The sequence below is a fragment of the Maniola hyperantus genome, chromosome Z, assembly GCF_902806685.2.
Source record: "Maniola hyperantus chromosome Z, iAphHyp1.2, whole genome shotgun sequence".
Classification (NCBI taxonomy): Eukaryota; Metazoa; Arthropoda; class Insecta; order Lepidoptera; family Nymphalidae; genus Maniola; species Maniola hyperantus.
Genome location: NC_048564.1, coordinates 884240 through 904413, shown reverse-complemented (window position 1 = coordinate 904413; position 20174 = coordinate 884240). Strand labels below are relative to the sequence as shown.

Below are 20174 nucleotides of genomic sequence, written 5' to 3'. Positions count from 1 at the left end.
ATCTGCCGCGCATTGTACTATAGCAACATATCGACGTGGTTTTTATTCATGGGTATAGGTAAGGGCCAGCTATTGAACTATGAAATTCTAAGATTTCAAGCTCCAAATTTACCATCATAGGACGAACTTTCATATAATTGAATACATGTTTAGAATAAATCAATCTTTCGTATTGTACCTGGCTAGTACGCGGCGCGGATCTGGTTCACTTAGTTCCGTGTCGTGGTTCATACCTGGCTAGTGTGCGGCGCGGATCTGGTTCACTTAGTTCCGTGTCGTGGTTCATACCTGGCTAGTGTGCGGCGCGGATCTGGTTCACTTAGTTCCGTGTCGTGGTTCATACCTGGCTAGTGTGCGGCGCGGATCTGGTTCACTTAGTTCCGTGTCGTGGTTCATACCTGGCTAGTGTGCGGCGCGGATCTGGTTCACTTAGTTCCGTGTCGTGGTTCATACCTGGCTAGTGTGCGGCGCGGATCTGGTTCACTTAGTTCCGTGTCGTGGTTCATACCTGGCTAGTGTGCGGCGCGGATCTGGTTCACTTAGTTCCGTGTCGTGGTTCATACCTGGCTAGTGTGCGGCGCGGATCTGGTTCACTTAGTTCCGTGTCGTGGTTCATACCTGGCTAGTGTGCGGCGCGGATCTGGTTCACTTAGTTCCGTGTCGTGGTTCATACCTGGCTAGTGTGCGGCGCGGATCTGGTTCAGGTCGTCGTCGGAGTCGGTGTGCGGCGCGTGGTCGGAGCCGGCGAGCACGGTGAGGTGCGTAGAGTCACTCTGCAGAGTGCTGCACTCGCCCCCGCTCAGCCCGGCGACCCCCGCACCCGCGCTCCAATTGCCGCACTGTGCCTTCTTCTGCAGCGCTTGTACGTACGACTGTAGACAAACGACAAAGCGTCGGCACTTAGGCTGAGATCTATAGAGCGCACTTTGACTTTGCTCAAACTTAAGATTGAGTTAAAACGAGACAGATTTATGTGAGACATATAGCTCTATCTCGTTTTAACTCTGTCTTAAGTCTAAGCAAAGTCAGAGTGCGCTCTATACATCTCACCCTCAGTAAGAATGATGTTACATACAGAGGATCGACGAAGCCGTCTAGACAGCCATCGAGTGGTAAGGTCAGCCGAAAAAAATATATACTATCAGCTCGAAACATCAGTCTAGTGCTGACGTCACTAAAATGGCGGCCACGCGCATTAGCAATTTGCGGGACTTATACAGTCATTTCTATGTAGGATGACGCACACCACACCATCAACGCAACGCATCGTGAGGCTTCGCTATTAAAGAATCCTCGTGCACTGACCTGCGAGATGACGTCACCGTGCGCGGTGCGCACTTGGTACAGGTAGCGGTACTTGCGTTGCTTCATCTCGGCGCGCTGCTCGCGCGTCACCGGCCGCGCCGCCGCCGCCTTCAGGCGCCGCTTCTGCGCGCTTATACCTGCCGCCAACATATTCTTCGCAATCATACGGAAAAGGATCGCCTCAATCAAAAGTAGGTTGGAGAGAAGTCCCAACATTATCCTGAAGGTGATAGCAGACAGACAGGACAGCGCTCTCAAAGCGCACTGGATGTCTGCATTAGTTAATAAGTATATTAATTATATTAACTAACATAGAATAAGTTTCTTACTAACATACATTATATTATAATATAGTTACTAACATAGGTTAAGATGGTTACTAACATAATATTGTGGGCCTTGATGTCTGAGGAAATAAAGATTATTTATTTATTATTTATTTATAACACATGGTAAGACTTGGACTGGCGTAGTATACTGTAGTATGTTGCGACGGAGTGTATGTGTACAACTAGTAACTAATGTGTGTGTGTGTGTCGACAACTTGTAACAAAGCGTCAAGGCTTCAGGCAGGCGTCAAATGTTACCAAACGCTTCACGCTAGGTTAAGGCTATGAAACGACTAGGTATCTTTGATTTCGCGTCACCCCTAGTCTAATATAAATTTTCAGAGCCTCAATAGCTCAACAGGTAAAGGAGTGGACTGAAATCCGAAAAAAAAGTCGACGGTTCAAACCCCGCCCGTTGCACTATTGTCGTATCTACATCTAGCACAAGCTTGACCCTTAGTTGGAGAGGAAATGGGAATATTAGTCTTTTAACATGGCTAAAAAAAATATTCTTTAAAAAAATATTTGATAGATGTCGATTCAGGATCAAAACCGTGAGTTTCCTCACTAGTATGGTGTGGTGTATGTAGTGTAATGTAACGGAACATATATGTGTGATGCTCAACTCGAAGCTGAAGCTGAAGTGGCAATGGGAAGGGCACATAGTTCGTAAAACCATAGACGTTGGGGTCTCAAGGTGCTGGAATGGCGACCTCGCACCGGAAGACGCAATGTTGGAAGACCCCCTACTAGGTGGACGGACGACATCAGGCGAGTCGCAGGGAGCCGCTGGATGACAGCGGCACTAGAACGTGACGTGTGGAAGAGACCTATATCCAGCAGTGGACGTCTATCGGTTGATGATAATGATGATGATGCCTCAGCTCGTGGTGGTGTAGCAGTGTATTGCACGTGCTATACTCACTCTGCTCGTGGTGCAAGCCGGTGGCGGTGAGGGCGGCCTGCGCGCACAGGCCCACGACGGTGGCGGCGGGCCACGCGGCCAACGCCAGCCACGACAGCCGGCACGGCGGCGGCACCGCCGGCTCCAGCTTTGCCCTCTCCCACACCTGGGTCCCACACAGCTAAATTAACTATCGTCATCATCATGATCAACCCATCACCCATTTTTATGTAATAACATCTCGTTGTAAAACGTTTCCGCAAATAAAGAATCTTTGAATCTTTGAATCTTTGAATCTTTGAACCGGCTCACTACAGAGCACGGGTCTCCTCTCAGAGTGAGAAGGGTTTTGGCCATAGTCTTCCACGCATGTGCGGATTGGTAGACTTCACACACCTTTGAGAACATTATGGAGAACTCTCAGGCATGCAGGTTTCCTCACGATGTTTTCCTTCACCGTTAAAGCAAATGATATTTAATCAATTAAAACGCACACAACTCCGAAAAGTTAGAGGTGCGTGCCCGGGATCGAAGCCCCGACCTCCGATTAGAAGGCGGGCGTCCTAACCACTAGGCTATCACAGCTTATTAACTATACAACTAGACAAATAACCAAGGCAAAAAACTCAGCGGGCGCTAACCATTTTGAGTTACCAATAAATCACAAAATATTTTTTCTGTACTGTAGAGAACCTATGTCAGAGAGAACTAGAGTGAGGGAACTTTCGGTTGGGTCCTGATATTAGGCTATGGTGACGTAAAATCATAGCAAAATAGGGCTACTTTAGGGCTACTTGCGTCAAATGTACTAACATTTGACGACTGCCCGTGACGACGCCTCGACGTTTTGTTAGAAGTACGAAATTCAATTCGAAAACATAGTATCGTTTGTGATTAGTCGGTAACTCAAAATGATTAACGCCTGAGTTTTTATCTTTGTTGTTTATATGGGATTGCGTAACCGAAAGAACCCTATACTAACTTTTCTCTGTGGATAGAGTATAATTCATAGTTAGGCCAGATCGTTATCAGTGACCACCCAGGTAAAGATGGCAGGAATGACGAAGGCGGATGCCCGTGTAGTATGTGCAAGCCCCGCAAATTGCTAATGCGCGTGGCCGCCATTTTAGTGACGACAGCACTAGTCTGAAGTTTCGAGCTGATGGTATGTTTTAACTTAAATATACGTCAAATGACGTCAAAATGACGTCATTTCATTCAGACATGGTTCCGGCGCAATAGCAATTTGCGCGATAATGGTTTCTACGAAAGGCCTTTAATGTCCAGTAGTGGACGCAGCTTGATGGATGGATGGATGGAAGGTCTGATTGGAAAACTTACCCATTTGAGCATTATCATGCGCTCCAAGAAGTAGTCGAGGCACGTGGCGAGCACGGCGCCTCCGTATACGCTCGTGCCGAACACCGTCAAAACTGTAACCACAGAATAAAGACATCAGATTACATGAAGAGGTACGACTAGAGTTAACTCGATACTGGTTGAAAACTGCAGAGACCCTTTAGACATCCCGGCACAATACAACAGGGTGATTCTACGCACTTCGTCCGCGTGGCTTTAGGTGTTTCAAAAATCCCGTGGGACCTCTGATTTCCCGGGATAAAAAGTAGTCCGTGTCCTTCCCCGGGATGTAGGTAAGCTAAATCCGTATCAAATTTCATCAAAATCAGTTAAACTGTTGGGCCGTGATAAGTTAGCAAACACAGACAGACACACTTTCGCTGAAGTATGGAAGTATGGATGGATTTGGAGCATTCAAAATTAAAAAAAACCCCTTACCTTTCTTCCAGTACAAGTTGAGAACAGCAAAGAAGATGCCGGAGACGAGGAGAACCACCACGACGCACAGCCAGTACTGAAACAACGCAATTTTTTTTAATTTTTTTTTATTCGTTTATTTGCAATCAACAGCGATACATCTATATATATAAAATTCAAAGTCCTGACTGACTGACATATATATCAACGCACAGCCTAAACCGCTGGTCCTAAAGACATGAAATTTGGAGGGTCTATTCTTTGTAAAGAGTAGGTATCCACTAAGAAAGGATTTTTCGAAATTCCACCCCTAAGTGGGTTAAATGGGGGATGGAAGTTTGTATGAAAGTCGGTCATTTTGCAAGTTATTTGCATGAAAATTGGTATTTCGGTTTTCGGTCACAAATGAAGAAATAAGTGTTTCAGGATTTTTGGAAAATTTGCCCATAAGGGTGGTAAAATAGGGGATGAAAGATTGTATGGGAAAGTTTTAATTATTGATATTATTAACTTGAAATTTGGAAAATAGGTTTTTTCTTGAGGTTAGGTGTCAGCTAAGAAACGACTATGAGAAAATCCCCCACCCCACTAAAGGGATGAAATGGGGGTTGGAAGGTTATATGTGTTATTCAGTGCTGTTCAGAGTGCGCGTCCTGATGTTATGATGTTTGTTTCTGAAAAAAAAATGCCATTTGTTTCCTGTAGGCCACGCGGGCGAAGCCGCAGGCAGAAGCTAGTACAATATAATTTTACATAATAACAGACTGAAAATAAGGCCAAATAGGATTACAATTTTGTTTTACAGATTACTTAAATAGTTATTAACAATACAATACAGCCCACTGACAGACGAATGGACAGACGGACGAACAGTTAGCTGTTCGTCTGTCCATTGTTAGGTTTAGTTATTACTAAACTTGTTGTCAGCATTCGGATAAGGGAACCATAAGCAAAAGTCTTGACTGACTTATCAACGAACAGTGTTGGACCTTGAAAGCTCAAATTCTGGATAGAGGTTCCATTTGGATAGGAATAAGGCTGCATTTTTCGAAAGAGGATTTACATTTTCGCCGAGGCAAAGACGCGGGCGGTCGCTAGTCTAGTAATAATAACAAATTGTTTTCGTTTGCTAACAATTAGTTTTCATATACAAAGTAATAAAGTACCATTGCAACGCTGCTGAAGCATTATCTAATATATTATTATGATGATAAATTATTATAGTTCCCTACTACTACTAGTGTTCCTACAAGATAAGTTATAGGATTTTCATGTTATTTGTCGGGTTTTTTTTTGTGGTATCATATCAGTAATCATCAGTACTATCAGACGCCTTCGTTTTTGCCAGCGTTCTGGTTACACCCTGTATAGGAAGTGTAATATTATTATTACACACACACACATAAAAATAGCACGGCACGCATAGCACGGTCAGTGGGTATCGATGCAGGTTGTTTGTTTGATACGACTAGCAGTTTATACAGGCATAAAATGGTACAAAATAGAGAATGGTACACACAATGGTACACATAAAATAGCCACTGAACGGTAAAAGTAAATAAAGTAAAATATACCTTACTCTTGATGAAGCAAAATAATCTAATTATATACAAAAGGAAAAGGTGACTGACTGACTGATCTATCGACGCACAGCTCAAACTACTGGACGGATCGGGCTGAAATTTGGCATCCAGATAGCTATTATGACGTAGGCATCCGCTCAGAAAGGATTTTTGAAAATTCAATCCCTTAGCGGCGGTTACGCACTTCTCCGATCCGAGTCCGTGAAAATACGTTCCTTTTTGTTTAGTACCTATGACATATGTCGTAGATAATCGCTGGTATTCTTACGGACGACGGATAGAACTTAGACGAAGGTGCAGTGCGTTATCGCCGTAAGGGGGTGAAATAGGGGTTTGAATTGTAGTCCACGCGGACGAAGTCGCGAGCATAAGCTAGTCCATACTAATATTTTAAATGCGAAAGTGCGTCTGCCGTCTGTCTACCTTTTCAAGGCCCATCCATTTACACGCGGCACGCGGCGGTATGCGGCAGAAAGTAATGTACACCGGCCTTTAGAGTGACATTTCGGTTTCGTAGAGCGTTGTCTCTGTCACTCATACGAAGTCGCGAGCATAAGCTAGTCTAAATATATAAAAAGTAAAGTCTTGCCTACATGCAATTTATGCGAGAAGACATATTGGAGTATTGCAATTCGACACATGATATGAGAAAGTATAATTATTTTAATACTATTCAATCGCATTGCATTACATAGGTATAAAATGGAGCACACAAAACATTTACGATTCAAGGACATTTCGATGACATCCCTATTAGGGTTCCGTACCCGAAAGACCCTATTAAAGCCTCCGCTGTTCGATCGTCTGTCTGTCAGCGGGCTGTATCTCATGAACCGTAATAGGTAAGAGTTGAAATTTGCACAGAATGTGTATTTTGTATGTGTAAATAATTAACTTCAATACGTAACACCACAAACAACATTTTGGGGATAGCTTTGTGACCATATCACAATAGCCTAATAGATTTCAATAATCTATGAGGCTATGGTGACCGAGAGGGACGCCATCATACGTCGAAGCGAGACAGCAGTAGCAGCTTGAACTGAAAACTAAGGAAAAGAATTTGCTTTGGGTGCGAGATGTTCTAAATTCAAATTACATTACATCCCTTAAGACGTAATGGATTTCAGTATAACATTACATCCCTTAAGGCGTAATGGATTTCAGTACAATATTACAACCCGGCTAAGTCATGGGAATGTTATGACGTACTTTACCCTGAGCTAAGAGGTCTGTAATAAGGCATTGTAAAGCGCGTGATGTGAATAATTGATTACAAAGGATTTCTGTAACACTAAGGTATTGTTTTACGTCCACCTTGTTTCTTTGAAATCGTTAATAAACAGTCGAAGTAGGTATTAAGCATTTCTCGATATGCAAATAAGAACATTACCCTTAGTACGAGTATACACCTATCTAAAACATTGATAGATTTCGAATATCAAAATAGTATAACAAAGTAAAATCACTTAAAGGCCTTTATTAAGTCCTTTGTTATGGATAGTATACGACAGGTCGAGAGAGCAATCGGGGTATGAGTCAGGGGGACAGCCTGCACACCCGCACCTCACCCGCGCTCAACTTGTCGCGTAATGTATGAAGGCACACTGATTTATTATATACTCTATGATGCCCAATGACTTCTTCTTAGGAACTCTTTGATTTTCCGGCATAAAAGGTAGCCTAATTTCCGAGACGAAAGCTACCTCTACCTTAAATTTCATAAAAAGGAGTTTAACGGGTGGGCCTTTAAGCATCCCGTGGGAGATCTTTGATTTTCGGCATTATGTGCCATGTCCGTCCCCGGAATGTAAGCTGACTCTGTACCAAATTTCATAAAAATCGGTTAAACTGTCGGGCCGTGAAAAGCAAGCAGACAGACACACACACATATAGATCACAGTTTAGGTTCGAAGTTATAGTGTTTCGGCGCTCGAAATCTATGAACGCTGTCGAGAAGTAAAATCTCATACTAGCCCAGCAGTGTTTATTCGAACAAGTCTCAAGTTTAATATCAAATTACAGGTATCTGTACACATTCCGAGAAAATATTATTCTAGGTATTTTAGGTAACTAAATAATATCTATACTATTATTATAAATGCGAAAGTGTGTCTGTCTGTCTGTCTGCTAGCTTTTCACGGCCCATCCGTATAATCTATTTCGATGAAATTTAGTACAAATCAAATCAAATCAAATGGTTTATTCAAAATAGGTAATAAATTACACTTTTTGATAGTCAGTTGTTGCATTTGTAAGATGATATAGTGGTGATATTTTTACGCAAACTTAAAACTAAAGCTACGAGGCTTAGAAACGCGCAGGTCTGAGAAGAGGTACAGAGATAGCTTGCATCCCGGGGAAGGACTCGTTTTTCTCCTGGAAAATCAAAGGGTTCCCACGGGATTTTAAAAAAACCTAAATCCACGCGGACGAAGTCGCGGGCATCATCTCGGTAACTACCTAGTTTATAAACGGGAATATGATTCGTTCGTTCATTTGTAAAACAACCAAGTAGTTTATGAACTTTATCTAGTTTTCAAAGCTTGTTTTCACTTGGGAATATTGTTCAGAGGAGCTTCTTCAAACGAAGTTTGATTCTTATTTGAATACTAAGATCTTCGCCCATTACTGCACAGACTCGACGCCGACTTCCGACTCGTAGTGCTCAGTAGTGAGCCAGCGATTAGTTGATCATGATGAAATCTTTGAGCCTGTGGGGTGCGGGTTCCTATTCAGGGGGTCTGCGGTTCGAGCCCCGGCACGCATCTCTAACTTTTCTGAGCTAAGTGCGTTTTAAAAAAACCGGCCAAGTGCGGGTCAGACTCGCGCAGCGAGGGTTCCGTACTCGGGTATTTTTTCGACATTTTGCACGATAAATCAAAAACTATTATGTATAGAAATAAATAAAAATCTGTTTTAGAATGTTTAGGCAAAGCCCTTTCATATGATACCCCACTTTTATTTTTTTAACTTGTATACCATATACTATACTGTATAGTTATCTTACTTTGAAAGTTGAAAATACTAATTAATTGTTCATGAACACATTTTGATTTTGTGACGTGACCACAAATTCACGGTTTTCGGATTTTTTTCTTTACTTGTGCTATAAGACCTACCTGCCAAATTTCATGATTCTAGGTCAACGGGAAATAGGTTTTCTTGACAGACGAGACAGACAGACAGACAGCAAAGTGATCCTACAATGGCGTTTTCTAATTAATAAAAATATTTTGTCATTCGTTTTTTAAATCAACATCTCGATAACCTTTACGTGTTGCGATATATGTGCCTCGCGTATATTTTGGGAGGACATTTCACTTATTTGTAAAAATACTTCAGTAAAACCTGCCTCCCAATTGTGTAAGAATAACCATTTCATGGCTATCGCAATCGTCAAAAACTTCTGCCCTTTGTTTGGCTGCCTTGTGAACAAATTTCAAAGGCAGAATTTCTTGAAGATTGCGATAGCTATGAAATGGTTATTCTTACACAATCGGGGGGCTGCTTTTTCTGTGTGATGCTTATACTATAAAGCGTCCCATCTAGTGGAGCATGTATATCGCTGCTCTATCGATGCAATTGAGGGCGTCATTATGTCGTTAGAGAGTTGAAGCTGAACATACCGTCCCATTGAGTCAATATATCTTGTTATTGACTCGAACATTATCTTATTATATCATTGCCTAACTGCCTCGTTGGTTTAATAGATAGTTATTAGCATGTTGGGCTGCGGATTACTAGGCCCTGGGTTCGATTCCCGGTAATAACTAACGCAACCAAAAGTCATGGCTGATGAAATTTTGTGACTCTCTTTTATGTCACGCTCAAATTTTCAGATCATTCAAATGCACTTTTCTGCATCTAATTAACGACCATATAGCTTCGTTTAGTTGTACAAACTATAAATTCGTATCATCATCATGATCAACCCATCACCGGCTCACTACAGAGCACAGGTCTCCTCTCAGAGTAAGAAGGGTTTTGGCCATAGTCTACCACGCTGGCCATGTGCGGGTTGGTAGAATTCACACACCTTTGAGAACATTATGGAGAACTCTCAGGCATGCAGGTTTCCTCACGATGTTTTCCTTCACCGTTAAAGCAACTAAATAATACACTAAATAATAAACTCGTATGCTTCTTCGTTATTTTTAGGGTTCCGTACCTCAAAAGGAAAAACGGAACCCTTATAGGATCACTTTGTTGTCTGTCTGTCCGTCTGTCTGTCAAGAAACCTACAGGGTACTTCCCGTTGACCTAGAATCATGAAATTTGGCAGGTAGGTAGATCTTATAGCTGACATTTGGGGAAAAATCTAAAAAACCGCGAATTTAGGGTTAGATCACACAAAAAAAATTAAATAGTGGTCATGAACTATAATTAGTATTTTCAACTTTCGAAGTGAGTGACTATATCAAGTGGGGTATCATAAGAAAGGTCTTCACCTGTACATTCTAAAACAGATTTTTATTTATTTTTATGCATCACAGTTTTTGAATTATCGTGCAAAATGTCGAAAAAATACGACTGTAGTACGGAACCCTCATTGCGCGAGCCTGACTCGCACTTGGCCGGTTTTCTTGTTTTACATAATTAGTATTTTTTTTAAATTACACAGTGATTTTACCATATTTATAGTTTTAGCTTTAAGTTAACTGGTAAGCCCGCACTTGCACACTTTTAAAAATGCATGCCGCTTTGGCAATAATTAGGTGTACACTCTAATTTTTGTTTTCTCTGTGCATTGTAATTTTTATTTCATATGTATACTAGCTGATGGCCGCGACTTCCTCCGCGTGGAAATAGGTCTTTTAAAATCCCGTGGGAACTCATTGATTTTCCAGGATAAAAAGTAGCCTATATCACTCTCCAGATCTTTCTCTATACCCATGCAAAAAATCACGTCAATCCGTTGCACCGTTGCGACGTGATTGAAGGACAAAGCAACAAACACACTTTCGCATATATAATAAGGGTACTGATTATCTGTTGACATACCAATAAAATAAAATTAAAACTAAACATTTTGTAACTTCAAAGTAACTATTAACAGTTCTGCCATTCAAACGGCAGACTGAAATGCACCTCAATGCTGTATGTAATTGTGCCTACCAATTAATGAGCTGGAGTACAGTACAGCACAGAGGGTGCGGATTACAAAATGAACAAAGGCCGCAGATGGATTAACGGTTAATTGACGCTAATTGAACCGTAAACGGACGCCTGAGCGTTGTGTCTGTGTTTTAGCTTGATTACATCTAATGATGTCCAATGTCTTCTCCCCCGCAGCCACACACTCACACTAATATTACAACGGCGGAAGTTTGTGTGTGTGTGAATGTGTGTATGTTTGTTTTGTTACTCTTTGACACAAAATGTATTGGATGGATTTGACTGAAATTTAGAATGGAAATAAATTATACCATGGATTAACACATGGGGCTACTTGTATCCTGTAAAAATGGTTATGGTTATCTAAATATATAACATGAAAAGGTGACTGACTGACTGATCTATTAACGCACAGCTCAAACTACTGGACGGATCGGGCTGAAATTTGACATGCAGATAGCTATTACGACGTAGGCATCAGCTAAGAAAGGATTTTTGAAAATTCTACCCCAAGGGGGTGAAATAGAGGTTTGAAATTTGTGTAATCCACGAGCATAAGCTATAGTACCTACTATATTATATGATACCCCACTTGGTATATTAATCTTTGAAAATTGAAAATATTAATTATTTGTTAATGAACACATTTTTTTGTGATATAACTACAAATTCACGGTTTCTGTTTTTTCTCCTTACGTGTGCTATAAGACCTACCTATCAAATTTCATGATTCTAGGTCAACGGGAAGCACCCTGTATACCTATAGGTTTTCTTGACAGACACGGACGGACAGACAGACAGACAACAAAGTGATCCTATAAGGATTCCTTTTTTCTTTTTGAGGTACGGAACCCTAAAAACGTTTTTCATTGTTTCGGTAACCCTGAAAACTTGGCACGCCGCAGTTTGTTTTTCAGCGATAAACAAGAGCGCAATGCTTTGTAGACATTGCACTCACTCACAGAATGCCATTGGTATTTTTTGTGACTTATCCAAGGCATTTGATTGCGTTGAGCACGAGACTCTCCTGGTTAAATTGAGCCACTACGGAATCAAAGACACTGCGCTTGGTCTCATTGCGTCTTATCTTGGTAATCGTATTCAAACAGTGTGTGTTAACGATGTAAAGTCATCCGGATCAGCCTCACTAATGGGTGTTCCTCAAGGCTCTATTCTAGGTCCTTTCATGTTCTTGGTATACATAAACGATTTACCATATTTTGTCCAAAATACTTGCGATATTGTACTATTTGCTGATGATACGTCTTTGATTTTTAAAGTTGATAGAAATAAAGACAATTTTGACGATGTAAGTAGTGCCATATCTCAGGTAACTCACTGGTTTACCGTAAATAATTTACTTTTAAATGCAAAAAAAACTAAGTGTGTTGAATTCGCACTGTCCAATACCAAGAACACAAGTAACATTAATTTAATGATAAATAACGATACATTGAAAATAGAAGAGACTACAACATTTTTGGGGATAACCTTAGATGCGAAGCTTCAATGGGGCACCCATATATCAACTCTTGCTAGCAAATTGAGCTCTGCCGCTTACGCTGTTAGAAAGATTCGGCAGTTAACTGACGTGGAAACCGCAAAGATAGTATATTTTGCTTACTTCCATAGTATTATGTCTTATGGAGTCTTGATATGGGGTAAAGCGGCAGATATTGGGAGAATTTTTGTATTACAAAAAAGGGCAATACGCGCAATTTATAACTTAAGACCACGCGATTCCCTTCGAGAGAAATTTAAGGAAATAGATATCCTTACTGTAGCCTCTCAATATATTTATAATAACATAATTTTTGTAAGACAAAATATTCTTAGTTACAAGAAAATTGGTGATCTACACAATAGGCTAACTAGAAACAGAGACAAACTTGCAGCTCCTGCCTTCCGCCTCAGAAAATTCCAAAACTCATTTGTGGGTATGGGTATTACCTTTTATAATAAAATCCCGCAAACTATTTTGGACTTACCTTTGCACAAGTTTAAAAAATCTATTAAAAATATGCTCCTGAAAAAAGCATATTACACAATTGAAAATTATCTAAATGATAAAAGAGCGTGAATTTGACCTGCAGCTCGTTCCGGCGACGCACAAGACTGCAAATACTATTTTATACATGGCATAATCTTGTACCTATATCAAATATTTGAAAAGAGCAACCGCCGAGTTTCTTGCTGGTTCTTCTCGGTAGGAAAGGCATTCCGAACCAGTGGTAGATGCATCCGACTATTCGAAAGTACTTTTAAAAGTTTATTTGAATAAAAAAAGATTTTTATTTTTTTTATTTTTTTTTATTTTATTGACCCGAGCGAAGCCGGGGCGTGTCAGCTAGTAATAAATAAATAAAAGAGCCATTCGATCAATTTATAAACTCGGATCTCGCGAATCCCTCAGCGAAAAGTTTAAATAAAGAGATTGATATACTCTAGTGCCTTCTCAATAAATTTACTACACAGAGAATTCAACCTCAAGAGTACGCATATACAAGGTTTTGCATGAAAACAAAATCGTAAAATGTTGGCGGGGGACAGGAAAGAATGCGTTGTTGTGATTGATGGACTCAAAAATCACGTAATCAAGACAATGTGCGGATTGAGGAACGGGCGTGGGCTGACTTTTAGGCTAAGCAACTGCCTAAGCTTGGCGATCGGGGGTGTCCGGCTATTAGGCGTCTATAGGTGGTGGTCGGTGATTTACAATAACATAATCTTTTTTTAGGATCTTTATAAGCAAACTAGCGATGCCCGCTAAAAAAGAATGTGCCTATTTTTTTCCTAAAACCATCTTTGCATTATTGCCTCTCTAATAAAACCGGTTTGGGGTATACCGGTTGGATGGTTTTAAAGTCTATAACCTACTACAGGTAGAAATCTTTTTTGTTTTATACTTATATTAAACTAGCTTATGCTCGCGACTTCGTCCGCGTGGACTTCACAAATTTCAAACCCCTATTTCACCCCCTTAGGGGTTGAATTTTCAAAAATCCTTTCTTAGCGGATGCCTACGTCATAATAGCTATCGGCCAGTAGTTTGAGCTGTGCGTTGATAGATCAGTCAGTCAGTCAGTCAGTCAGTCACCCTTTCCTTTTATATATTTAGATAAAAAATAAATAAAAAAAACTAAGCGGACTGGCCACCTAACCCGTGACCCTTCCACCACGTTACAAAGATAAGCACACAATCAACATGATATCAGAAAATTTCATAAGCTAGTATATCGCGTAAAAAACTACTTCTCACGCGCCATTTTAACTTTGTGTCAAATTTCATGTCAAAAGTACGATTTTAGTCCTTATTTTAAAGGTGAACCGTACTTTTGTCAACACCCATAGAGTTAAAATGGCGCGTGAAAAGTCATTTTGTACGGACTATACAGCGTCATGTTAAAGTACAGAAATCGTTTGTGGGGTCGAGTATAGGTACGCTTTTATAACATGACTAGCTTATGCTCGCGACTTCGTCCGCGTGGACTACACAAATTTCAAACTTTTTCACCCCATTAGGGTTTGAATTTTCAAAAACCCTCTCTTAGCGGATGCCTACGACATAATAGCTATCTGCACGCCAAATTTCAGCCCGATCCGTCTAATAGTTTGAGCTGTGCGTTGATAGATCAGTCAGTCAGTCAGTCAGTCACCTTTTCCTTTTATATATTTAAAGATTCCGAAAGAGTTCTTAGATTTGCTATTCCATTCCAAAAATAAATGATTGAAAAATTTGAAATACACATCACGTGCTGAAATTCAGATGTTTTGACGATCTCGCCAACAGATGTGTTTGTGTTGAACAGGGTTGTCGGACTCGCAGGGTACTGCGTCAGTTTATCAACCTGCGCGGGCCTGACCCCCCCGGCCGTCTGGCCACCCCTACCTCCTCACATAGGTACAGTCCGCGACAGGTTGAGATGGCAATCGGGGTATGAGGCGGGGGGACGCGCCGCACACCCGCACGTTTGACGAAGTGGTAAGCGCTGTGGCTAGCATGTTCGACTTCGGATGACGAGGTCCTGGGTTCGATTCCCGGGTCGGGTCAATAATAGGAACTTGCTGGGTTTTGTGTTAAGAAATTCTCAGTACTAGCCCGGAGTTAGGCAAATCGCGGTGTGTGACCCCCGTGCCTCAGAGAGCACGTAAAGCCGTCCTGTGCCTGATCTCGCTTCGGTCGTGTCGGATTTCAGCCGCCTTGGCCTCTGAGAGTGAGGGAATAGAGAGTGCACCTGGCACTTCATTTTTTTTAACAACAAAGAAAATTATTTTTTTGCTGGTGGGTTGTCCTATCCGGTGGTACAGTAAAGTGGTACTTTCCTCCTTTGTGTACAATATTTCATTGAGTTTGATTGGTTAATATTTAAATGAGAATCAAAATACGTTTGTATGAACAGCGCCGAGGAGGAGCACGCATATGTTGTAAGAGCACTATAAAATCTATGCCTCTTACACACAACCGGTATTTTAGGGTTCCTTACCTCAAAAGGAAAAAGGAACCCTTATAGCATCACTTTGTTGTCTGTATGTATGTCCGTCTGTCGTGTCTGTCAAGAAAAGCTGTAGGGTACTTCCCGTTGACCTAGAATGGCAGGTAGGTAGGTCTTATAGGTCACATCACAAAAAAAATGTGGTCACGAAAAAATTAATTTACTAAATTTTACAAAATTAACTTGCAGTTTTCTACATAAAAGTGTTGGGTAGAGTACGCAACAGGTCGAGATGGCAATCAGGGTATGAGGCGGCGGGACGCCCCGCACACCTGCATAGCCCCCGGCGCGGGGATTTTTCGGATGTGCGAGGCGTCCCCATCCCGATTGCCATCTTAGCCTGTCGCGAACTATACGTTTATCTGCTACGATGGTACGGAACCCTTCGCGTGCGAGTCCGACTCGCACTTGACCGATTTTTCACAATTCACATTACGATAGCGGGGCGTTGAAGATCATTATCAGCATGCTATTAATGCAAATATAATGTGTGTACTAGTTTTGAATGTACCAACTTTACATACAAGTAAAAGTCTTGTAACTATTGCCTTGAGATTTCTATTTCGCCTATTGTCATTGTCTAATTGTTATTGCTAATGTTAACTAAGTTTTCAAGGTAGGCCGTAGGGCTAAGCAGCTAAGAAAAGATTTCACAAAATTTCACCCCTAACGCATTAATACTAACAATAATCATAAGAAAGCTCAGAGTCACTCAGCGGGCGATGGAGAGAGCTATGTGCGGAGTTTCTCTGTACTCTCTCTCCCTGTTTCTCTGTAAGAGTAACAGACATAGTTCAACGGGTTGCGAAGCTGAAGTGGCAATGGGCAGGGCACATAGTTCGTAAAACCATAGACGTTGGGGTCTCAAGGTGCTGGAATGGCGACCTCGCACCGGAAGCCCCCACTAGGTGGACGGACGACATCAGACGAGTCTCAGGGAGCCGCTGGATGGCGGCGGCGCAAGACCGTGGCGTTTGGAAGTCCCTACAAGAGACCTATGTCCAGCAGTGGATGTCTGTCGGTTGATGATGATGATGAATACTAATAATTAAGTATGTTATACCTACTTAACCTCTTTGTCCATAGTCAGAGTCAACTAGAGTGAGGAATATTTCGGCTTTGATCCTGAATCGACATCTGTAAAGTATTAGGCTAGGGGTGACGTGACATCCCAAAGAAGTCGTTCCATGTCCGCGACAGGTTGAGGTAGTAATCGGGGCGTGAGGCGAGAGGACGCCCCGCACACCCGCACCGGGTTAACGCAGGGGCTGTGTGGGTGTGCGGGGAGTTCCCTCTCCGATTGCCATTTCAACCTGTCGCGTACTGTAGTACCTGGTATCAAAGGTAACATTTGACGCTTGCCAGTGTAGTTTTGTTACAAGTTCCTAACTGTCGTGAACTGTGCTATAGTAATATGTTAATCCCCAATCGGAGAACAGTCTACAACAAACAGGTTTTATAAAAAAAATCTACGGAGCACTCGTTTCAATTTAGAACTAAGCTTTATCGAGATTGTTAACTTTACCTTAACACAGATCTAAAAATCTAGCTAGGATAGCCAGTTCTTGATCTTGTAACATTCTTAATATTAAGCACACAAATTATTCAAGATCAAACAAATGTATGTGTGTAACTAGATGATTGAAAAATAAACGTTTTATTTATTTATTTATTTTTATTGTGCGTGCTCTCGCATATTACGAGGCACAGCCGAGGTATTCTCACGGATGACGGACAGAACTCGGATGACGGGGGTGCAGTACGTAATCGCAGTAATTATGGTACTTACACACTAGTTACTCACCGTATTCGGCCTGGTCTCCAGGAAGTGGTCGTATATGGCCAGGCCGGCGATGGCCAGCAACAGGCCAGTGTGGAAGCCCGTCATGAACAGGCCCACGTATTGGATCAGCATGGTGATCAGTCCAAACAGCAGGCCCGCGCAGACTGCTACGCCTACGGACATAATACATTTTTTTTAAGTTGGTTAAAAAAAGTAGCCTATGTTACTTACTCCTTGCTCTAAGTATTGTCTGTGAAAGTCGAGTCAAAATAGGTTCAGCCGTTTCGAAGATTAGCCCGTTCAAACATACAGACACTTCATTTTTATTGATTAGTATAGATAATTACCAAATACCTACGAAATAAAAGTTACATAATGCTGAAAATCAGCACATGTATTAATAGATCGCAATATGGATCGCTTCACAAATGAGAAGGTCGCGAGCCACAGGCGGTCGTTATCGACTACATAGGGGGTCGCATATTGCCTCAATTGAATAGCGACACACGCGGTCGACCAGAGATTAAATAACCATAATATTTACATACATATTATAACTAGCTTACCCGCCCTGGCTTCGCTCGGGTGGAATTCAGAAAATCGGCGTGGGGGGGGGGGGTAGAATTTTCAAAAATCCTGAAATAGCTTACGGATTTTTTTCTTTTGTAATCAAAAAAGAAAAAAAGAAAAATTACGGACTTTCATACACACTTTCATCCCTTAAAATCGTGAAGTACGTATTTTTTTATTCTTAACCGAAAGCCTGTATACCAATTTTCATCGATGTAACCTTTAAAAATGATAGACTTTCATACAAACTTCCATCCCCCATTTACCCTCCTTAGGGGTGGAATTTCGCAAAATCCTTTTTTAGGGGATACCTACTCTTTACAAAGAACACACTCTCCATGTCTCTAGGGTATCATACGAAAGGTCTTTACCTGTACAATATAAAATCATTTATTTATTTATTTTTATGCATAATCATATGTTATTTTTATGCATATGTTTTTAATTTATCTTACAAAACGTTGAAAAAAATACCCGAATATGGAACCCTCGGTGTGCGAGTCTGGCTCGCACTAAACCGTTTTTTTTCATAATAGCTCTTCGACACATTTTCAATTTGTGTAATGGCAAATCTAAGTCATTTCGGAGTCATATTGTAAAAGCAAGGACTCAACCCCGCAAAGGATTTCCTCTACACAAACGACATTAGGGTTAGCTGCGTCACAAATTTTACGATGTTAACTGTTACATATTTACGCTCGGCCATACGAACAAAGCCATTGCGTAGCTATTTATTGTAATTTAGAGTGATGTTTATAATTTTTTTATGTTTGATAAGTCAATAAGACTATATTTCTGATATTCAGGTATTTCGTTCCAGTAAATTAGATAATTTTCAAATACAGATTTAGGGCTTCAAAGTTGAGTCTGTTATTTATTTAATTAAAACTAGGTGCGGGAGATTGGACACTACAAAATAAATAAAATAGATTTTGTAAATATGATACGTTAAATGTCAATACGAAAGATTGATTTATTTTAAACATGTATTCAATTATATGAAAGTTCGTCCTATGATGGTAAATTAGGAGCTTGAAATCTTAGAATTTCATAGTTCAAGCGATAGCGGGCCCTTAAAGGCCCATTTAGACAGGGGCGATTCTCGTATCGATGATAACATTATCGAAAGAAGATAAATTGCCTCGCACGGAGTAATGATTGTGTCCGTGTAGACAAAAATTTTAAGCAATAATCGCAAGCAATAATCTCATTTCGAGTTTTTGTGTCAGTTCCTACCATGAGTGCAGTGCGCAAGGGTGTTTTAATTATATCTGCTCTTCTGATACAAGAAATACTTAATAAAAGGAAAAAAAGATGTTTAAAAAAACATTCGAAGTTCCTATATAGTTCGATGAACTTTATATTATCATTAACTGAAAATTTGAAAGATAAATGCGACATGTTTACATTGAATCACTAAACTCAAATGGCAAATCTCGCACTCAAAACGATTCGAACCGATTTGTACGATACTCGTATGAACATGAAAAAATAGCATACGAGTTCATGTTTACACAAGTCGAGATTCTCGTAAGCTAGAAACTTCTTACTATAATTTCGCCGTCTAAACAGCTGATGCAGGCAATTATCGCCTAGTGATAATTTCCTTACGAATCTCGTATGACATAATCGTAGGCGAGAATTTAGTTCTTGCCTCTATGTAAACATTTTGATGCGATAATGTTATGGTGATTATTGCTTGCGATAATAGCATACGATTTCTCGAACGGAAACGTGCGAGAATCGCCTCCTGTCTAAATGGGCCTTTAGGAAGCTATTCCCGGTAGCTATAAGCTAGCAAAGTGGAACTCGGTTTTGCTAACTTCCTGTAAGCGGTTATGACTTGGCAAAGTTATCCCGTTATAGACTAATAGGTACTTTAGTTTTAGCATATACACTTCGAATACCAGTGATCGACGAGACACTAAATAATGTATCTATTACGTAGCTTCTCACTCCGGAATTTGCTGATATTATGATGAAAGATGAGACATTACGTACGCTTTATTCATCATCATCATCAACCGATAGACGTCCACTGCTGGACATAGGTCTCTTGTAGGGACTTCCACACGCCGCGGTCTTGCGCCGCCGCCATCCAGCGGCTCCCTGCGACTCGTCTGATGTCGTCCGTCCACCTAGTGGAGGGTCTTCCAACACTGCGTCTTCCAGTGCGAGGTCACTATTCTAGCACCTTGGGACCCCAACGTCTATCGGTTTTACGAACTATGTGCCCCGCCCATTGCCACTTCAGCTTCGCAACCCGTTGAGCTATGTTGGTTACTCTAGTTCTCCTACGGATCTCCTCATTTC

The 20174-nt window shown here is 41.1% G+C and overlaps 1 protein-coding gene across 1 annotated transcript in view; it reads right to left on the bottom strand.

Annotated features, from left to right (window-relative positions):
- LOC117995385 (transmembrane protein 198) overlaps window positions 1–20174 on the bottom strand; it is a 37110-nt gene that overhangs the window by 8778 nt on the left and 8158 nt on the right. The window contains exons 4-9 of the mRNA XM_034983401.2: window positions 17313–17464; window positions 4336–4411; window positions 3880–3971; window positions 2560–2704; window positions 1306–1442; window positions 674–872 (exon numbers count right to left, since the gene is read on the bottom strand). Of these exons, the coding sequence (XP_034839292.1) occupies window positions 678–872; window positions 1306–1442; window positions 2560–2704; window positions 3880–3971; window positions 4336–4411; window positions 17313–17464 (797 nt within the window). The 3' untranslated portion in view covers window positions 674–677. The remainder of the gene's footprint in view (window positions 1–673; window positions 873–1305; window positions 1443–2559; window positions 2705–3879; window positions 3972–4335; window positions 4412–17312; window positions 17465–20174) is intronic.